The sequence below is a fragment of the Falco cherrug genome, chromosome 8, assembly GCF_023634085.1.
Source record: "Falco cherrug isolate bFalChe1 chromosome 8, bFalChe1.pri, whole genome shotgun sequence".
Lineage (NCBI taxonomy): Eukaryota > Metazoa > Chordata > Aves > Falconiformes > Falconidae > Falco > Falco cherrug.
In genome coordinates this window covers 22,983,744-23,002,675 of record NC_073704.1, presented here as the reverse complement: position 1 = coordinate 23,002,675, position 18,932 = coordinate 22,983,744, and the positions used below count along the sequence as shown (strand labels likewise).

The window sequence follows — 18,932 nt, the reverse complement described above, 5'->3', positions numbered from 1 at the left end:
ACTATTGTATTGTTTTAATTTGGTAATTGTTTCGTGGGTATATTGTCTTACTCAGAAGTTGTTACTTTTTTGTTGCATTTGCTATATTTTTAATGTGCTTACTCAGGAGGAAGACTCTTAAGAAAGATTCTTGAAGGCTACAGGAAAGATGCCCTTTGTGTTTTCAGATCAAAGTATTTGCATTGGGAATATTTTCCACTTGTTCTTTTTGACTGAACTGTCTGGAGACATTAAGAAGAGATGGGTCTGCTCTTGTTAGTGAAAACTGTGCAAAATATATACAGCCGATATGGTATCAGACATAAAAGATATAAATGCAGTATGTAATGATTAAAGATCATTTTTGTTTAATTCAGCAATTCTTCCAGTGCACAGTATGTTACCAGGCAGGGGATCTGAATACAGGTGCTTATGCCTGAATCTTGTTTCCTGAGCTGGCAGCTTTGCAAAAGCAGCATATTTGTACCCAAAGAAAAAGAGCATCTTGCATTGCTTGCAACTGATCCCTCTGGCCGTACATGGCAGTAGTGGATTCTAGGAGTCATTTCTGGTCCTTGTAGCTAGAGGGAGGGTTAGTCCAAGGTGCAGCTTTTGGGATAATAAGGATAATTGTCTGGAGTCTCACTCCTCAACACAAAACTAGAAACACTTCAGGATTGTTGATTCCTCACACTGAATGCGGTGGAAAACATCTCCTGCTTTATTCACTAGAACAGACAGCATTATCTTTGATAAAGGCAAGATGTTATTGTATTGTATGTGACTTTTTTTTTTTTTAATACAGTCTGTAGAATCGATACTCTATTGTCATAAGCACTAAATGAATTTGAAACTAAATATTTTAAGAATTGATACCTTCAAGACAGCTCTAAGAGGCCAGCTCCAAAGGAAAATGGTTTGTCTTGAAATAAAAACAAATTAAAAAATCTGTTTCACAGCAGCCTCGTCTTGGATGATAATTACTGAATTTAACAAGATGTTCCACAGAAAATTCTATGAAGGTATATTCTTTTGTATTATTTGTAGCTATTTGTGTTGCTCTAAATTTTTTCTGTGTTTTTTTTTTTATATATATATATTTTTAGCACTTTTTTATGAGAGAGGCTAAACAGTAATTAAGAGGTGCAGGATGAAAAGATGGCACAATCAGTGCTGGTACCACCAGGACCTGACAGCTTCCGCTACTTCACAAGAGAATCACTTGCAGCTATTGAACAGCGTGTTAATGAAGAAAAAGCTAAAAAATCCAAACAAGAACGCAAAGACGATGATGATGAAGATGGCCCAAAACCAAATAGCGACTTGGAGGCAGGAAAGACACTGCCATTTATTTATGGCGACATACCTCCAGGAATGGTGTCTGAGCCCTTGGAAGACCTGGACCCATATTATATCAATAAAAAAGTGAGTGTGTTGTATATTTTTATCAGACTTTAAGAAGATTAAAATACAAGGAACCCTCTCACAGGCATAATATTCCCAGTATTTTGGACATGGTCTGTAGGTATTATACATTTCCCCCATTTCATTGGCAGAAATCTTAACTGTAAGAACAGAAGTTAATAATGAAAGTTTGTGGGACCTGGTTTGTTTGTAGAGATGCATTTAGGTTTATTTTAATATACCTGGCATTATACTAAAACTTGTAACTTTCAGTGTTTTACACACAGGAGAAATTAAGAAGTAGCACAGGGGTTATCGTTAGAATTATTATTTTATGAATTGCTGTATTATAGATGCGAAAAGATCATGTCTTCACTATGAAACCCATCTAAAAGGTAGCTGAATGCCTTTTCACTAGCTTTCTTCACAGTCACATGGAAAGTCTAGGTCGCATTCTCTTGTTGCTGGGAAGGATAGGGAAATACGTGAAGGTAATTTCTCAGGATATGCTGAAGATCATCCTCTTCTGTTTTGTACTCTGTAGAGGCATCATATATCTCAGTGAAAAACTTTTCACATCCAGATTTATATTGTTCTATGATTTTTATCAAAGAGATGTTTGAAAGAGGGACAAAAAGAGGAGGCAGGAATTAATCTTGGAGTGTTGGCAGAATGTTGCGTAATTTAAAAAAATATTTTATAGATATGTTCATTTTTGAAAAAATAAACCCACATATTTACTTTCTGTTTAAAGTAACAACAACAATTGTTGTGGCCAAGCACAGAAGTGCTGAACTTTTAGACTTTTGACCAGATGGCCTTGGGTTTCCTCCAGAATTCCAGTAGCTCAGATTCTGGCATCCTATGTATTGCACCATCATTATTTTATCAGTAAAGAACAAATTGCCATTATTTTATTTTCTGTCTTCACAATTTTTTCTTGTGCTTTCTTTTCTTTCCTGTGGAAACTAGCTAGTGAATAAAAACAAGTGAATTTAAAAAACAACCATGAAAGCAAAAAAAAAAATACTTCGAAGAAAAAGGAAGAAAACTCCCAGCGATTGTTAGGAGTCAAACTTGAACTAAGTAAAAAAATACAAATTAAGATACCTCCTGCAGGAATTAAGGGTATGCCTCATCACAAATATGTTGAAACAATAACAACATAGGCATACTGTGATAAACTAAACAGACAGAACAGCTTTAAAAAAAAAACAGCTCTACCTTAAATGTTCATTGCAGAATTTCTAAAAACTCAATTTGTGCTACAGGGAATCAAGAGTTAAATTTGAAAACAAAGTTTTCAATTAAATATAATGTTCTACTCCCTTTACTCAAGTGATTTACCCTGTTGAAGTCTGGAAGTAAGGCAAATGGAAGTTGGGTCAAAGTGCTGATCCCTTTCCTTCCTTCTTTCCCAGTTCTGCAGTATCAAAACTCTCAGTTCACTGTTGGAAATCCTAAAGTTAGTACACATATTATCACGCTTTGGAAACTAGAAAAGTAATTCTGCAATTAAGTGTGGACGTAAAGTGAAATCCTGCTGAATTTCTTTTTCCTGATTGAGAAATGCCTATCAGTTGTCTTGATCTTTTCCAAAAGCATAGTGGTTTCTAGTAGATGAGATGTAAGACTCCAAACTATACATGTATTGCCATAGTAATTTCTCCCATTATTTTTCTTGGTGTTCTTTGCATATCTTTGAACATCCTCGTTTAGGTCAGGCTCCATTTAAATTTTTTAATATGTCTTTATGAGTCAGCATCACACAACTGATGCTTCATCAGGTTTTTTTTTTCAGAGTAAAGGGAACAGAAAACATATGAAAAACTTTGATTTGAGGATATATTTTCTTGAACTCCAGGAAGAATAGTAATAGAGTTGAAAAGCAATGGTAGCAAAGAGTACATTACAGACCAATCCTTTCTCCTCTACAACAAAGGACCAGGGCATGGCTTGTGAATCAATGGGTATCTGGGAATGCAAGTATGTTCTGTTTGGAAGCACTGAAATGATTTCAGGCAGGGGGAGGCATTTTGTTTTCAGGATTTCAGCTGCTGTATTTGGCACACCTGCTCAGAAAGTAGAGCATAATTTTTACAAATGCTGCCCTCTGATTCTAGCAGAGGCAGATCATGGCTACTGGCTGTGCTCCAGGTTTGCATGGCTTGTGTTCCCTTTGGGCTTTTTAGGGCTGCCACAATGCTAGATAGATCCACTTACCTTCAAAGAGCATGAACTTTCACACACGTGTAGAAAGAAGTGATGATAGAAATAGAATAGGAATTTCCCCAAATGCATGGAAATCTAAATAATTTTAAAACTTTCTGCATGTTAAATAAAGGCTTTATTCTTTATTTCCCAGGTCTTAAGAAAACTATTACATTTATAAATGCTTCTTAAAATGTTGATAGTATGCATGAGCTATTGCTGAAACTGTGGAGACACAGTGAAAATACATGGATTATTGAATTCTGTATTGGGTAAAAGTAAAGCATAACAGAAGGAAAATAGACAGAATTGCAGGTATGAAACTCGCAAGAAATAGTTGAAAAGAGAACCAATACGTTTACTCTTGCCTTAGAGTACAGCAAAAACTGTTCAGTACATCAGTGTAATGTTGAAAACTGGTTATTGAACACTCTTCCTTATTTTCATGAAGGTCATTCATGAAATTTAGATCACTTTGTAAGTACTATTGCCTTAGTGCTTTAATGTGATTAACTAATGCTGGCTATTTGATCAGGGAATGCTGAAGTTTTAATGGCTGTCATGTTTTTTAAAGTTACATACCTCACTATAAGGTACAAATCGTCATATACTAATTCTTCAGAAATTATGTATTATGTATACCTCTCTGTCTTCTAGGTAGCAATATCAGGATTACTTGTAGTATCTAAATGAACTTACTTGAATGTTTTCATGCAACTGTATTTATAGTAATTTGGGTTCTGGACTCTCCTATGTGTGAACTGGACAAGGGAATTGTGATTCTGGGGGAGGTATAAATGGAAGAAGAGTTTCACCAAATATGATTAATGATTAAATGAAAATGATACTGGACTTTAACCTGTAACTTGTTTGTAACTTGGTGCCTTTTAAATGCTTTTTCATTCTGTCTTTTTCCAGACCTTTATAGTATTGAATAAAGGGAAGGCAATATTCCGATTCAGTGCCACCTCTGCCCTGTACATGTTAACTCCTTTCAATCCTCTTAGAAAAATAGCTATTAAGATTTTGGTACATTCATATCCTTTTAAGTGGTTAGTCTAAAACTGTAGTGAATGAGATGTTATGTAGTATTTACATCATTCTCTGGCACATGTCCCAGGATCAATGTGATCTATAGTGTTTTGTCCCTCTTCTCTCTACTATTTGTCTTGCATTCTTTCTGTTATTCCCTTTTTACATTTGTGTTCGTTGCTGGATCTTAATATAGTAGAATCAGAAGACAGACAGCCAGTCATTGCCCTTTACAATTTTTTCCTGTGTCCTTTCCACCCCAACACACCTGTTTTTTCCCTTCCCGCTTATTTTTCCTGTAATCATCATATTTTTTTATCTTTTCCTCTCCTCCACACTTTTCATAAATTGCAGATATATTGCTCAAAATACTTTCAGTTCTTCACTGACACTGTGTGTTAAAAAGCAAATCTTTGATCCCACGTTTGTGCTTGCATGAATATTTGGTGAAAATACGGTTTCATAATTCCTTTCTTTCTGATTCAGATCACAATTGCAGAAGGATAGGTTGATCAACAGCTTAGGCTTCTTGTTTTGTTACGCATTCTCAGTCCTATATGTATCTTACTTGTCTATTTTATCTCTTGATCGTTATTCAATTATGCACTCGTAATTCTGTAGATGTTTTCATTTCAGTCTTCAAGTAGGATGTGAGACTTCCACATTGCAGGTAGACATTTGCAAAACTAAATGGTAATAGTGACTTATGTATTCTTTTGTCTTTTTTAGTGTTTTGATAGCTGACTATAGTAGGCATCCCACTGGTCTGATGCCAAATGCTGATCTGAACAGTGAGGGCATTGACTTCAGCAAGGCTGTTTACTTAAGGAGCAAATACAAAAGTTTGCACACTTACATTTTACAAAAGTCTAACATAAGTGCACTGAAAGTAGTTTTGTGATAACATTACATACAGGGATACTAAGATCGCATAGAATAAATCTTGAAAGGATTTTTTTTCAATCTTGGTATAATGGAATTCTGATAATTACAATGGTTGTTACATGTTGGATGTGTTATCAATGCTAGCTTACAAATGACTTCAGGATCAATCATGACACTACATAGCCTGTTTTATATTTGCTTGCTACAGGTGTCACTACAAATAATTGTCAGTTATCTGACATTCCTTAGGAAGTTATAGAGCATTATTCAATTACAAGGAATAATGGGAGATCATGGGACTGAGATGGTGGTGAAGAGCTAGAGTCACCAAAGAATGTTAAAAAACATTGTTTAAATTTGTGGGAAGGTATATGCTAGTTATTTTACCACTGATGAAAGGATAGTGACGATTTGCGGCTCTGAGAGGACATTTCATCGAAAAGGATTTTGAAAGCCTATGTAAAATACAGGCTTGTGGAACACTTTAATAACACATGATTTTCTATGTTTTTTAAAAATACCTTTCTCTTCTGCTTTGCTCATATATGAATTACATAGTGAGAAGCTAGATGCTGAGTAAAGAATTTGAAATATATTTACTGAGCAGAAAACCCGAAGAATTGTTGAATGTAATGCCACACAGTTGTTTGAAGGTTGAGAAGGCAGAGGTATTTGCTGTCACTTGAAGGTTTTCTTCATTAATGTAGACATGCAAAGAGAACTTCATGTGGGGAACCTCACAGTACTTCCCACCCCATTATACTTGGACTTCTATTTAGAAACACCATGTGAACCTGCATTTTACAGTTACAGAAGCTAAAGCTCTTCTCATAATCGAGCTTTGTCCTTTCTAGTTTTAGGTTATCGTGCCATCATGTGGACGTTTTGTGCATCATCATTATGGTTTTCATTTTGGTGTTTGTATGTTCATTTCTGAGAAGAATGTAGTCAGTCCAGAGAGTGAAAGGTTGTAGATCCAGAGCAGTTCTGTTAAAATCAGTGGAATTATTTATGACTTGGACCTGTTCTGGAATTCTTTTTAGATTTCTTTTCTTTTAGAATATCATGTGTCTTCCCTCTGCCAACATTTATACTACAAAATCTATATATAAAGCAAACAGTAATAAAATAATTTTATCACTAAGATTTCCCTATGTTCTCTCCTACTATATAATAACTAGCTTTCAATATATGTATTACAATGATCAGCAAAAACATTGATATGTGCCAAATTTTATGGTGAAACATAGAAAAAGAAAAGTCAAGAAAATTTATTTTTCACTGTTTTGTATGAATGATTTAGATCAGATTTGGCTGGATCATCCAAAACAAGTGCCTTTTATGTTATTCTACTAAATTAGGAGCTACTACTTCAAACTTTCACATTTTTATTCAAAAGAAAAAATAATCTAAGGTCTTCTTAAAATTAAGGGTTGGGGCTTTTTTAATATCTTTCATATTTTCTAATTTTTAGTATGTGATTGTTCTCTTTTAGCTATAAAACAGTGACTGTGGAAGCTTTTTACATATTCAGGGCTTTTCCCCGAGTGTGGAGGGATAAATAGCTCCTGATAGTGGAAATCTGCCAAAGCAGTGTGTTATTTGATAGTCTTTTTATGAGATTTTCTGGCTTACATTCCTTAACTCTTAACCTACATTATTCAGCATGCTTATCATGTGCACTATTTTGACCAACTGTGTATTTATGACCATGAGTAACCCTCCAGACTGGACAAAGAATGTAGAGTAAGTTAAATGGATTTTTTTTTTTAAATAATAATATTCGGTAATCTGAAATAAACTGCTGTAAAATTATTTTATATTTGGGTGGCATCCACTGGCAGCAGCTACCTGGTTGGCATATCCTCTCAACAGATATTCTGATGCTAGTTTCTTCTGTGCAATATTAAGTACATATATTTTACAATGCCTCATTACAAATTGTTCAATGTCCATCCTCTGTTTGCAGTACTAGATGGAGAATGTAAGAAGAGAAGTTAGACTTATGATCATGCAAAAAAGTGGATTATAAATATTTTCCACTGCATTCTATGTTATGTTTGTGCAAAAATGCGGGGAAATACTCTCCCATGTCTGTTGCAATAGCCATTACAGATAAAGGGATCGTGTGATGGATGGCTGTGTTCACTGTAGTGCAGCTTTCCTTTACCAAAGACAATCTAACAATGGAAAGTTTGTATGGAAAAAAAAGAGCTATTAAAAAAGCGTTTAAGTGGTTGGCTAATATTCCCATAGGAAAAGAAAAGGTCTAGCACGGTGTCAGCTACTTGGTGCTGATACACAATTGGTGTATATTTTGTTGTAGTTGCAAGGCTGTAGACCCCAGTGTGAAACGCTGCTCTTCATGGTGCTTCATTTTTGCAATAGCATTTTATACTTCTGCTGCTTCTTCATTCCTAACTGCTTTGGATGATACTTACCTGCTTAAACTTCAGTATTCAAAAGTGAAGTCATAGAGCTGTTAAAGTCAATGCAGGCATCCTTATTTTGAGTTCGATATGAACATGTATGTATTCAGGATGTCTACCATCTAGTAAATATTTATGAATAAAGATATCTAGCTTCAGTATTTCTTTATGTCATTATATTGTACCATTTAGATATACAACAGATAGATACATGTAGATACTCAATGTCTGTTGAGTAAAGTTGTGCAGGAAAGAAATTTTTTAGTAATTAAACTGAAAATACTAACATTGGAAAAATCATTTCAGTTTGACTCAAGTTTGAAAACCATTTCAAACCTTTAAATAGTTTAATTTGAATTCTTTTTTCATTAAAAATATAAATGAAACTATATTTCAAGATGACATCATTTGCAGGTAGCAAATTGAAATTACTCAGAATGCCAGAATTAAATATTATTACTTTTTAAATTTCAACCACATTTTTTAGTCAAAATGAGTAGCTGAATTTTATTTGTATTTGTAAAAAATGTTTAGTTGCTCTTACACAGGATTTTGCATCTGGAAACTCTTGGTTCATTTAGGTACTATGCCTGTCTTGCTGAAGGTGAAGTACTGGATACAGCTACTCTGTAACAAAGCCAAAGAGGACTGATGAGGGTTGGCACACTGCCAGCTCATGGTACTAAACATTTCAGCATAAAAATAACATTGAAGGAAGACATTTTTAGTCTGGAAACAAATTCTGAAATCCTAATATGATCTATCCGCATGTTTTGTTATAACATGGATTCAGATTGGACATAAACATGCATCAATGATGTAACCAGGAGTTTTGTAGCTGTCTTACTGTACAGATTATAGAATTTGAACTTAAGCTATGGGTTGTCATATAGTCTTTCAATCATAATTTTATTCCTCCTTCCTTATGGTATGCATTCTGCAGATGTTTAAAGTTGGTTGTAACTGCCATTAAATTCTTAGGCAACTTAAAAAGAAGAAAATGAGAATAAAGCAACTAAAGAGCATCATGTGTAAAACTAACATTTGTGTGTTTCTGTAAACTCTGTCTTGCATATTTTCCTCAGATACACATTCACTGGAATTTATACCTTTGAATCCCTCATTAAAATTCTTGCAAGGGGCTTCTGTTTAGAAGATTTTACGTTTCTTCGAGACCCATGGAATTGGCTAGATTTCACTGTCATTACATTTGCGTAAGTCTTCTACTTATTTTTTTATAAAAATATCTTCTGATAGCATGAAATTAGTGACTAAAAATTGCCTCATATTTTGTCAGCCAGAACATTTGGAGCCTGGACTTCCTGCAGTTTCAATATGTTTCTTTTACCTCTTTTACACATTTTAGTATTTCTAACTAAGCATGTGCTGCAGAGGCCAGCATGGTGTGCCAGCCCATTAGGATTGTGAATGCCATCAGCCTGAACTGTTCATATCCTGTCTCCTTTCTGCATCCCAGAATTAAAGGAATCCTTTTGACTTCCTGCTATAAGCTGACCAAATTAGGTTTCAAACACCAAGTCAATGTGGTTTATTTTGATAAAACATATTTTAATTTCATGGTCAGGAGCATATTTATAACACAGGCAAAATACAGTGAATGGTGAAGAGGTCTTGATCAAAGACCCAAGCAAATAGGATAAAATCTGCCTCAATTCTGAGTAACTGTGATTTAATCCTACAGGTATGTAACAGAATTTGTAAACCTAGGCAATGTTTCAGCTCTTCGAACTTTCAGAGTATTGAGAGCTTTGAAAACTATTTCTGTAATCCCAGGTAAGAAGTAGTTGGTGTAAGGTGTTAGGCCCCTCGTATCTCCAACTGTTATTTGTGTGCTGTCATTGTGTTTGTGTGTGAACTCCCCTATTACAGATATGTGACAGAGTTTGTGGACCTGGGCAATGTCTCAGCGTTGAGAACATTCAGAGTTCTCCGAGCTTTGAAAACAATATCAGTCATTCCAGGTGAGAGCTAGGTTAAACACTGAGGCTGACTTTTGTTCTACAAAGGCTGTACTCACATTTTTAAAGCATAAGCCTTGTTTGCTGCACATTGTTAACAAAATAAAAAAGCAGGAATCAAGACATGTAATTTTATTTAAATTGATTCTTGCTTATATTACTTGTATTTTCCTTTCAAAAAAGGTCAGCCTTTGAGTTTAACAAATTCTTGCATGAGATATTTGCAGTAAACAGCCTATGTGATTTGCATCTTATGACATCAAGCTTTCCTGTACGTGTTTTAAATATAAGTTATTTTTAAGCTTTCATACTGATGCAAATTTTATCATTTATTGCAGGCACTTGATATAGCAACTCAATTCAGTTTTAAGTCATGTATAAAAAATTAAACTCTAAAGGATAGCATGGACCATGCATGGGGTATTTTTTTAAAGATGTCTTTCTTCTCCAAACCATCACCCCTCTTATGATATCATTCAAATATGCACTTATAATGTCTTGGTACTGGGTTTACTAATGCAGAATACTTTTCAAAAGGTTCATATAAGAAAGGTTTGGGCAAGAAGCATCAGCTACAGTAACGATGCTTTTCTATGCAGGGTTGAGATATAGCATGAATAATAAAATCACTTGTTTTGGCATAAACAATATGTTTGGTATATGTAGTTTTTATTTCTGTACACTGTAAAACAGGCATAAACTTACAGCTTTTCATTCATCTTCACAAGTAATAAGGCTTTTCATGAAAATTACTGTATAATAAATATTAGACTCATTTAGTTGTCATTTTGCATGAAATCTTTATCTTGTCAGGTAAAAGCACTTGAATTTTTGTGTGTTTAGTATCTGTTTAACATCATAATAAAAATCTTTTCTCTTTGCAGGCTTGAAGACTATTGTGGGAGCCCTAATTCAGTCTGTGAAGAAGCTCTCGGATGTAATGATCCTGACTGTGTTTTGTCTGAGTGTATTTGCACTAATAGGGCTGCAGCTGTTCATGGGCAACTTGAGGAATAAATGCCTGCAGTGGCCTCCAGACAATTCTACTTTTGAAACAACTGTTATTTCCTACTTTAATAGCTCTATAGGTGAAAATGGTACATATATTAATACAACAATGACAACATTTAACTGGGATGAGTACATCGAAGACAGAAGTAAGAGTTAATTGTATAATCTACTTCATTGATTTTTCTGGAAATTTTTTAAACAGATACAAAAGCATCAGTATCTGTTGCATTTAAAATGGTGTAATCTGTCAAAAAGACATAAAAGCACTCATTTAGTGTAGTAAATAAAAGAACAGTCATAATGTAGTTTAACATACTCATAATATTGTGTTTGGTACAAAAATACCTTTTTTACCTTTTACTGAGTATGACTTTTAGAGTAAATCCCCATTGCGGTACAAAGCAGAAATTTCCGTGCTAGCTTCAAGCTTCCTGAAGTAGTGTGACAGTCCTACCTAATATGGGATCTAAAAAAGTATAGCTACAGTAGCGCAAGATAATGCCCAATATCATAAATCCACATTTGAAGATCAGTTAGCTCATGAATCCTGTCATAGCACGTAAATGCAGCTGCATTGTTTCCTCTGGAACTTGGTGTTTCTACAGTATAGTCCCTTGCACAGCATAGACATGCCTTGATGAGAGTGCTGATGATTTATTCCGTGCTTGTTCTTCTAGCAAAATAAGAACTAGATTTCATATCATGTGTCTTCTAATTCGTTTCTTACCTGTGGAAAATCAAAAAAATAGCATTTTGGTCTCCTTTGTACCTTATAATACAGTATTTTCACTGCTTTAGGTAGTTAACTTCACTACTGTGTTAATGAAAACTGTTTTAAAATTCAGACAGAACAACTCTGAACATATCTATGGGAGATTGCTATTCTGTCTTTCGTCATGGTAAACAGCTTCAGTCTCTCCTGTTTATTCAGTGTTTTCTATTTATTTTAGTGTATTAGAGTTTTAACTTTGTAATTAGGCATAATCTTAATTTTTTTATAAAGTCTGTATAAATGTAACTGATGCCTGTATCACTGGAAGTTAGGAAACCTCAGTTTGACAGCTAAATGCTTTTGGATCCAAGTCTCATTGCCTTATAATCTTTTAATACACTTATCTCAGCATGCTTGTAGTATCATAGAAATGTCATCTTGGAGAAGAGCTTGGATGACAACCTATTCTTACAAACGTCTGAAGAACAGTTTCTATTCCATTCCCCTTTAGCTGTTTCTGGTACTACAGAACACAAATAGAAAGGTTTTTTTTAAAAATGTCTAATGTAAATTTTCCTGATTTCAGATTGAATATATTACTGCTTCTCCTGTGGTCTTAGAAATAAGATAATCTTAGACTACTTTCTATTAGTCTGTATGATATTTTAAAACCTTTATCTTCTTTATTTCTGGTCTTTTCTAAACCAAGCAATCCTATTTTCTGTTTTACATTTTATAAACCTTTTTTCACATTTCTTTGCTTTTTTGGACTCTTTGCAATTAGTCTGGGATTTGGGTTGGTTTGGGTTTTGGTTTTGTTTTTTTTTATGGTTTTGGTTTTGATTTTTTTTTTTAATAAGATGCTCAAGTCTGGTACTTCTCTAATAAAGGGACAAATCAGAAGTAATTATCTCATGTGCCATATATGAAACATTCCTGTTAACACATCTGAAAACTTATATCATTTTTATATCAGCACTGTATTGTTGATTCACAGTCAACTTGCAGTTCTTGAGTCACTGCATCTTTTTGTACAGCAGTGGCTGTGGCCAGATCCTGTCTATTTTGCATTTACGTATTTGATTTTGCCTTGTCAGCTGTAGCATTTTCCACTTGTCTCTGTTGAAATAAATCAAATTGCTTTTGGACCAGCTTGTCAGTTTGTAAAGGTCATTCTAAATTTCAATCATCTTCTCTCCTAGCTTGATGTCTTCAGAATACTTGATGCATTTTTTCTATTATTTCATGTCTTGAGTTGGTAATGAAACTTGTTGTGAATGTATAGCACAAATCCCTGGAGGATGTTTAGAACGATGCCCTTGTGAATTGACATTGCGCCACTGGCAATTGCTCTCTGAGAATCTTTTTTCATATATTTTGTGATGATTCCAGCCAGAACGTATCTCCTTTATTTGCTTATGAAAGTGTCATGTAGGACTTGCACCCATGACTGTTGTCCTGTTACTAAGTTGGCAGGAGACAGGAATAGTTTTATATATGATGTATTTTTTACAAACTCATATGGACTATCTTTATTACTTGATCATCATCATCTTTGTATTGAGATAATTATTATGTAAATGTTTTCCAAAATAGTGGGCTGAGAATTGAGCTGACTGGATGGTTTAACAGGATCATTTGCTTACCAGTGGAGGAGCTGTGCCACGTAAGAACGTGAATTAGGCCCACAGACAGTTTTGAAAATCCAGCTTGGAGCCTATCTGCATCTTTAAGCTCTTTAAGTAGGGGTTAGATCTCTCACAAGGCATGACTATGTGAGCACTGGAATGTCTGAAAATCCACTATTTTCTTATCTGATATCTGAGGGTAGATTGCAGATGCCTAAGTTATTCACATAATATACCTCTCTCTAAAGTAAGCTGATTTTATGCTGTCTCTGTTGTATGCTGGTGGTGACAGAGGAGAAGCGGTCAATAGGAATTGGTTGCAATTGTCTTCTTGTCTCCTTAGCATTAGCCCTCAGTTAGTTCATGCCAGCTAAGCTAGTTCATGCCAGCTGGAAGTGAATCTCAAAGGAACCATCTGCTTCCTGGGAACAGCTAGAACATACCTAATTCTGGCAACTTTAGCTTAATATGCCACCTGACCCAAAAATCTCCACTAGAGATTCCCATTTTACCTTAAAAATTCCAAACTAGGAATTGATGGCAAATTGATTTTCTCTTTCTGCCTCAAAACATAACAAAGAAAAGAAAACAATGTGCCAGGGGCTTTTAAGACTTCCACCTCTTTAAATTATATTTTACCTTATTTTAGTAGTTAGCCTATTGGCAAAATACATATAGATATTTCAAGTACATTCCTCTGCTATAGAATTTTGTGTAGTAATTTTTTGTAATGTACAATAAAAGCCTGGTTTCTCCCTCAGCTGCTCAAGTCAAGATCCAGTTAGCAATTTCTTATGCATGTTGTGTTATGTTTTCATGCTGCAAAAATTTCAGTACTTTTTCAAGTAATATTTGGATAAAATAGTATGTAATGAAATAACACTACATGATATATATGAAAATGCATGAACAAAGGCAGGGAATTGCCCTCATCCTTTGTCTTGGTTTGCTGCTATTTGTTCACTCATTTGTTGACATAAACAATTTGGTATTCCACCCATTGTATCTTACTAATTTGGGTAGGCTACTGAGAATTATCTGTACAACTACCTTTCTATTTTCTAAAGAAAGGCCAGCTTCAAGACTCTATAGTCAAAACAGTATTTTTCATGCTTTTTTTTATTCCTAATCATTATATATTGCAGTTAAACTGTTAGCTCTGCTTATTTCTGTAAAGTGTAAAGGTCTGTATCATTGCTCAATTTCCATTTGGTATAAATGATCTTTCTCATAACCTTTTTCATTTGTTTTTTTTTAAAACAGGTCATTTCTACTTCTTGGAAGGACAAAATGATGCTCTGCTGTGTGGCAATAGCTCAGATGCAGGGTAAGAAAATGATCATCGTTTTTCATCATGCATCAAGAAAAAATAATTAGCTACTTAGAATAGCTCAGGTGGTCAACTGTCGTATCAACTGTACATGCAGTTGCAAATTACCAATGTTTTGCCATTGAAGCTATACCTGAATATAACCATCTATGTGATTTGAGTTTACACAGGCACCTTCATCAGCATCTTAGGCTAATTTTGTAGACGTAACCACATGATTGCTATGTGCATAAATGTTGCTGCTAGCTTGCTGACAACTGTTTATCATCAGCCATGCTAGTTGACATTCTCTTTTCCTGGTAGAGATGTGTTGATATGACAGATTGTGGGGAAGGGTAGATTGCTATTAGTTATATTATTGAAGTATTAAAATATCATTAGGAAATGGAATTAACATTTGAAAACCAGTAAGACATATATTTTTATCTTAGGTATGTAGAATAAAATTTTACTTGTTCATAATTTCATTAGCAATTGGTACTCCTGAACAATTTTGTGATTTACTATAGCATATCGTAATTTAGAGTAGTTGTTAAAAATAGCATTTCCTCTTCTTTTGTAGTCAATGTCCAGAAGGATATATATGTGTGAAAGCTGGTAGAAACCCCAACTATGGCTACACAAGTTTTGATACATTCAGTTGGGCATTCTTGTCACTGTTTCGATTGATGACTCAGGACTTTTGGGAGAATCTTTACCAGCTGGTGAGGACTTATTAAAATAAACAGCACCATCACCAATACCATTACTACATAGTACTTGCATAGTTATTTTCATTCCCATGTCCCTAAGGTCTTTGGGACAGAAATCATCTTTTATTTTGTATATGTAAGCTGTCTAAAACAATAGGGCCCTTGTTCATGATTTAGGTTCTCATGTGCTACTCAAATACATAATAGGAAATAGCTGCTATTTTTTAAGGTGGTTAAGCGTTATTGTTTCTTTTCACAAGTGAGTAAATGAACTTAAGTTGTTAAAGCTTCTTACCCAAACATGCTGTAAATAGATGCGAGTTAAATTGATTTGAAGTTAGTACAAATACGTTGTCTTTAAAAAGGTTACATCTTGTCCCTGAACTACATGTATCCTTAACCTGAAGGACAGTGATGTTGTGCAACGTGACATTTTGTATACTGCACTGTCTTTGTGGCATTGTAGTTTGGGACTGATGAGACAAGAAGGTAAGATGCTGGTTAGTGGCCCCACTACTGTTAGATTTAAAGGCTGTAATATAGACAATATAGTGGGGGCAGCAACTGCTACTCATTGGCAGAAGTTCTGAAGTATTCAAGCTACAGAATCTTACTTACCTTGACCATAGTATACACAAAACTTGGATTTTTGTATACATAGCCTGGATATAATCCTATTTGTATATGGAAAAAATAATTTTGTGCTAATACAAAACAATCTTATAATGTGTTTCTAGATCATGACACAGATGCTACCATATTACGCAACAGTATTTAAAAGTCTGCTAAAAATGTGAATTACCTCTTTTTCTCCAGACACTGCGTGCTGCCGGGAAAACATACATGATATTTTTTGTTTTGGTCATTTTCCTGGGTTCTTTCTACCTGATTAACTTGATCCTGGCTGTGGTCGCCATGGCCTATGAAGAACAAAATCAAGCAACCATGGAAGAAGCAGAACAGAAAGAAGCAGAATTTCAGCAAATGCTGGAACAACTGAAAAAGCAACAGGAAGAAGCTCAGGTATCCCTGTAAAGTAAAATTCCTTCTTCCATTCATGACTGTGATTGGATACTTTATGTCTACATATCAGAATACTTCTACTCCCCTACTCCTAACAATAGATTAGCTTCAGCCTTATAAATTCCTTTGTTTTGCAAACAGTCTTTAATGTTTTCCATTGCACTGCTTCTGCTGGCTTGAGTGAACCTGTTAATTCGTGGCAAAAAATGATAATAAGCCAAAGTACTGGATTTTCAAATTGGAGATGGAAATTAGCTTTTTTACTGAGCACTTGAACAAGTTGCTCAGAGTGCTTGTGGCATCACCATCCCTGACGATAATCAAAAGCTGTTTGGATGTGGTTCTGGTTGCCTGCTTTAGGTGATCCTGTCTGTTCTGGGGAGTTGGACACGATGGCATCCAGAGGTTCCTTTCCAACCTCAACCATTCTGTGATTCTGTGAAATGGAGATGGAGATGTGGGGGAGAAAATCCCAGGAATTCTGCTTATTTCAGCAACAAAAGCAAATGTATTTGAGGCGTTGTGGAAGAAATATTTTGCTTCAGCAATATTTGGGTTTTTTTACTCCTTTCCCAGCTCTCACAGCAGAAAGCCGTAGTGCTTCAGTTTTAAAGAAAATGGGAAAAAATTGAGAAACTGGGGAAATGCTTCTGTGGTACAGAAATCATGATTACATACTGCTTTGAATTTCCTTTTCATTTTTTGAAGACTCTGAAAACTTTAATAGGATAATTGATAATGTCTGCTTGGTGTGTAGCCACATAGAGCAGAAGGTGCTCTGTGTCTTCCATGTAAGCACATGACTAGTCAGCAATAGGGGGTTTTGTTTGGTTGGTTAGGTTTTTTCTACCACAACTTATAAATAACTGTCAATCAAATCCTCCACAAATGTTTGAAACTTCAAACAACAACAGGCCTCTAATAGCCTGCAATTTAACTCAAATCTCTGATAATGATTTGCAAAACTGAGACAAGCAATGTTACACCAGATCTGTAGTAGACTAGAGAGCATTCAAAGTCCAGCAAAATGGTGTAAGAAAGTGTTGCTTTCTGTTAACAGGGATTTTTCCTGTTGTTTGAGCTTTGATCCCTTCCCTTTACATAGTATTTCAGGTGAAAAATTCATTGCAACATATTCCTCCCATCTAAAACAGATGCTTGTTAACTCGGTTCTCTGACAGCACAGTTTTCCCTTGGGCTGCTCTAGCTCCTGGTTTACAGAGCAGTGGCAAATTACGGTTCCTGTGCTATTTCACAATTTATACTTGTAAGGATATGCTGGGTTCAGTGAAGTGGGATCATTGCTTTTATTTAAAAGTATTTTTTTTTAAGAATGGCAATAAATTTAAAATAGTGAGTGGTGTGTGTTGGTATAAATGTTGTAAATTGCATATGTGCTTGTACATATAGGCAGCAGCAGCAGCTGCAGCAGCTGACTCAAGAGATTATAGTGGAGTAGGTGGAATAGGTGGATTCTCCGAAAGTTCTTCTGAGGCGTCAAAACTGAGCTCAAAGAGTGCTAAAGAGAGGAGGAACAGAAGAAAGAAAAAAAAGCAAAAAGAACAATCTGAAGGCGAGGAGAAGGACGGGGAAGAATTTCACAAATCTGAATCAGAGGACAGCATCAAAAGGAAAGGTTTCCGATTTTCCATTGAAGGGAATAGACTGACTTACGAAAAGAAATTCTCTTCCCCACACCAGGTACCATAGTATTATTACCTCTTAAACACCTTTGTTGTTTGCTTAATCATACAAAATGAAACACTATAAAGTAGTTTGGTCAATTCTTGCAAAAGATACTACAGATTCTTTAATACCTTAGATCAAAGTATGACCAAGTTAATATTTGCAGCCAAAGATGAAACTGTAAGAATTTGAGCTATTTTGTTTCATTCTTAATTTGTGTGAAAAATCAAAATAATGTGTATTAATTAAAATGAGTTGTATTTCAACTTTCTTAATGAAAATGGACCTATCTCCCCATCAAGATGGATGTATTCAGCATTATCAGTGGCTTCAAAATTTGGTGCACACATACAAAGGAATTTAATGTTTTACATGAGAAAGGTACTAAAATGTGGGATGCAAAAACCCCCGTAGAAATTGCATAAATGTTCATGTGAAATCTGACAAATTAATTGATATTAGACCGTTAATTGTGTTATCTTCAAGAAGGTGGAAATATGTGTGGCAACGTGTCCTTGCATGTGTTCTCTTACATTGAAACACCATGACTCAGTGCCATCTGCATCTCTCCATCCAGACATCTATTTAATTTGTTAGTTTTGTTATATTACCCCTTCTAAACTTTTCAGAGCTCCTCTTCATTTGCCGACCTCCGACTCTCTCCTCTTCAGCACTTCCAAGGCCAGATCTCACATCCACTCTCCTTTTGCTGCTCCTTTGTGTGCCTCAATATGCTGCTTCCTTTTATGTCCACCTTCTTGATTCTCCCTGGTCTTTATGACTTGCTTTCTCCCTCCTTTTAGTCACTGTTACTAAACTCATTCCTTCCTTTTTAATCCTCTTCTGTTACTGTCTCTGGAAAGCCTGTTTCATCCCTAAATAGATCATGAGCATTCATATTCTCTTCATGTATCACTTTCTCCAGCTCCCA

The 18,932-nt window shown here is 35.1% G+C and overlaps 1 protein-coding gene across 1 annotated transcript in view; it reads left to right on the top strand.

The window, feature by feature from the left end:
- SCN2A (sodium voltage-gated channel alpha subunit 2) overlaps positions 1-18,932 on the top strand; it is an 80,891-nt gene that overhangs the window by 20,239 nt on the left and 41,720 nt on the right. Inside the window, exons 2-11 of the mRNA XM_014282933.3 lie at positions 1,086-1,404; positions 4,513-4,631; positions 7,168-7,257; positions 9,026-9,154; positions 9,831-9,922; positions 10,804-11,076; positions 14,534-14,597; positions 15,163-15,304; positions 16,109-16,315; positions 17,726-18,016. Of these exons, the coding sequence (XP_014138408.2) occupies positions 1,138-1,404; positions 4,513-4,631; positions 7,168-7,257; positions 9,026-9,154; positions 9,831-9,922; positions 10,804-11,076; positions 14,534-14,597; positions 15,163-15,304; positions 16,109-16,315; positions 17,726-18,016 (1,674 nt within the window). The 5' untranslated portion in view covers positions 1,086-1,137. The remainder of the gene's footprint in view (positions 1-1,085; positions 1,405-4,512; positions 4,632-7,167; positions 7,258-9,025; positions 9,155-9,830; positions 9,923-10,803; positions 11,077-14,533; positions 14,598-15,162; positions 15,305-16,108; positions 16,316-17,725; positions 18,017-18,932) is intronic.